We start from the raw sequence: 1,252 nt of genomic DNA, 5'->3' as shown, positions 1-1,252 counted from the left end.
CCCTTTTTTTTTTTTCCCCTCCCCATTCTTAAATGATCTTTTTATTTCCTTTCCCCGCAGGCCCGAGCGCGACCACCAAGGTAGGAATTTCTGGGGGTTGGGTTTGGTTTGTGTCGTAAATGTGCTTTAATCACTTTGTTCCCCTCTCCTGCTTTTCCTGAGCTGTTTTCCTGAGCTGTTTTCCCTCTCTCTCTCTCTCTCTCCTGTAGGACTGTACTGCCCATGGAGGGGAGAACTCGCCATCCAGGGAAAGCTGCTGTGCAACATCACCCTGAGGACCCCCTACAGCTCCTCCCTCCCAGCCCAGCTGTGAGTCGGCCTTTTCCTTCCTTCCCTTGGAATTTTTGGGGGTCCCTGCACCAATTTTTGTCTCTGTCAGGACAACCCTCGGCGCCAGATGAGGATATGGGATCATGGAATGCTTTGGGTGGGAAGGGACCTCACAGATCATCCACTTCCGTGGGCAGGGATGCCTCCCACTATCCCAGGCTGCTCCAAACCTGGCCTTGGACACTTCCAGGACCTGTGATTTGAGGATTTAAAGATCCTGGTTACAACAGGAGCCTCCAATCAGCCAAGTGCTGGGAAAGCTGCACCTTCCCTCCGGTTCCACAGGGACAGGATTCCCAGCATTCCCTGCTATCCCTGATCCTGGAAGCTTTTCCTGCTGCTCATCCCGCTGTTTCCCCACAGGCCTCCCAGGCTGGACATCAGCCACGTCATGGGATTGTCCGACCTGAGGAAAAAACTGCCGGAAGCTGCCTTTGGGAAAAGGAATTACACCGGGAATGAGGGTGAGCGTGAAACCTTCCAGTGGGATCCTCCTGCTGTGCCTCGGGAATTGCCACAGGGAGTCGGGTCAGGGCCCTGTTTTGAAGGGATTACAGACAGGAAAATATCAGGGAATGTAAGAAAATGCATGGAAAAATACCAGGGCAGGTCAGGGATGTTTTCCTGTCCACATTCCATGTGGTCTCCTGGTGTGATAAACCCCTTTTCCCAACACAGCTCCTCAACCAGCCCATTCCTGGGACAGGAAAAGATGGGATGCCCCCTTTGGAAAGCCAGGGATGTTTTCCTGTCCATATTCCATGTGGTCTCCTGGTGTGATAAACCCCTTTTCCCAACACAGCTCCTCAACCAGCCCATTCCTGGGACAGGAAAAGATGGGATGCCCCCTTTGGAAAGCCAGGGATGTTTTCCTGTCCATATTCCATGTGGTCTCCTGGTGTGATAAACCCCTTTTCCCAAC

General features: G+C 52.7%; 1 protein-coding gene and 1 long non-coding RNA gene across 2 annotated transcripts in view; both read left to right on the top strand.

The window, feature by feature from the left end:
- Window positions 1-60: 60 nt before the first annotated feature.
- On the top strand, window positions 61-794 carry LOC108509762. Its single transcript, XR_001878698.1, has 3 exons — window positions 61-80; window positions 210-309; window positions 694-794. It is a non-coding gene; the product is annotated as an uncharacterized LOC108509762 (long non-coding RNA).
- Window positions 795-1,215: 421 nt separating this feature from the next.
- The window catches only part of LOC108509761 (mucin-1-like), a 13,883-nt gene continuing 13,846 nt past the window's right edge, over window positions 1,216-1,252 (top strand). The window contains exon 1 of the mRNA XM_017839337.1: window positions 1,216-1,228. Within this exon, the coding sequence (XP_017694826.1) occupies window positions 1,216-1,228 (13 nt within the window). The remainder of the gene's footprint in view (window positions 1,229-1,252) is intronic.

Source organism: Lepidothrix coronata, unplaced genomic scaffold, assembly GCF_001604755.1.
Source record: "Lepidothrix coronata isolate B3197 unplaced genomic scaffold, Lepidothrix_coronata-1.0 Scaffold400, whole genome shotgun sequence".
NCBI classification, from domain to species: Eukaryota; Metazoa; Chordata; class Aves; order Passeriformes; family Pipridae; genus Lepidothrix; species Lepidothrix coronata.
Note: the sequence above shows the minus strand (reverse complement) of the source record. Positions and strands in the feature narration are given on the sequence as shown.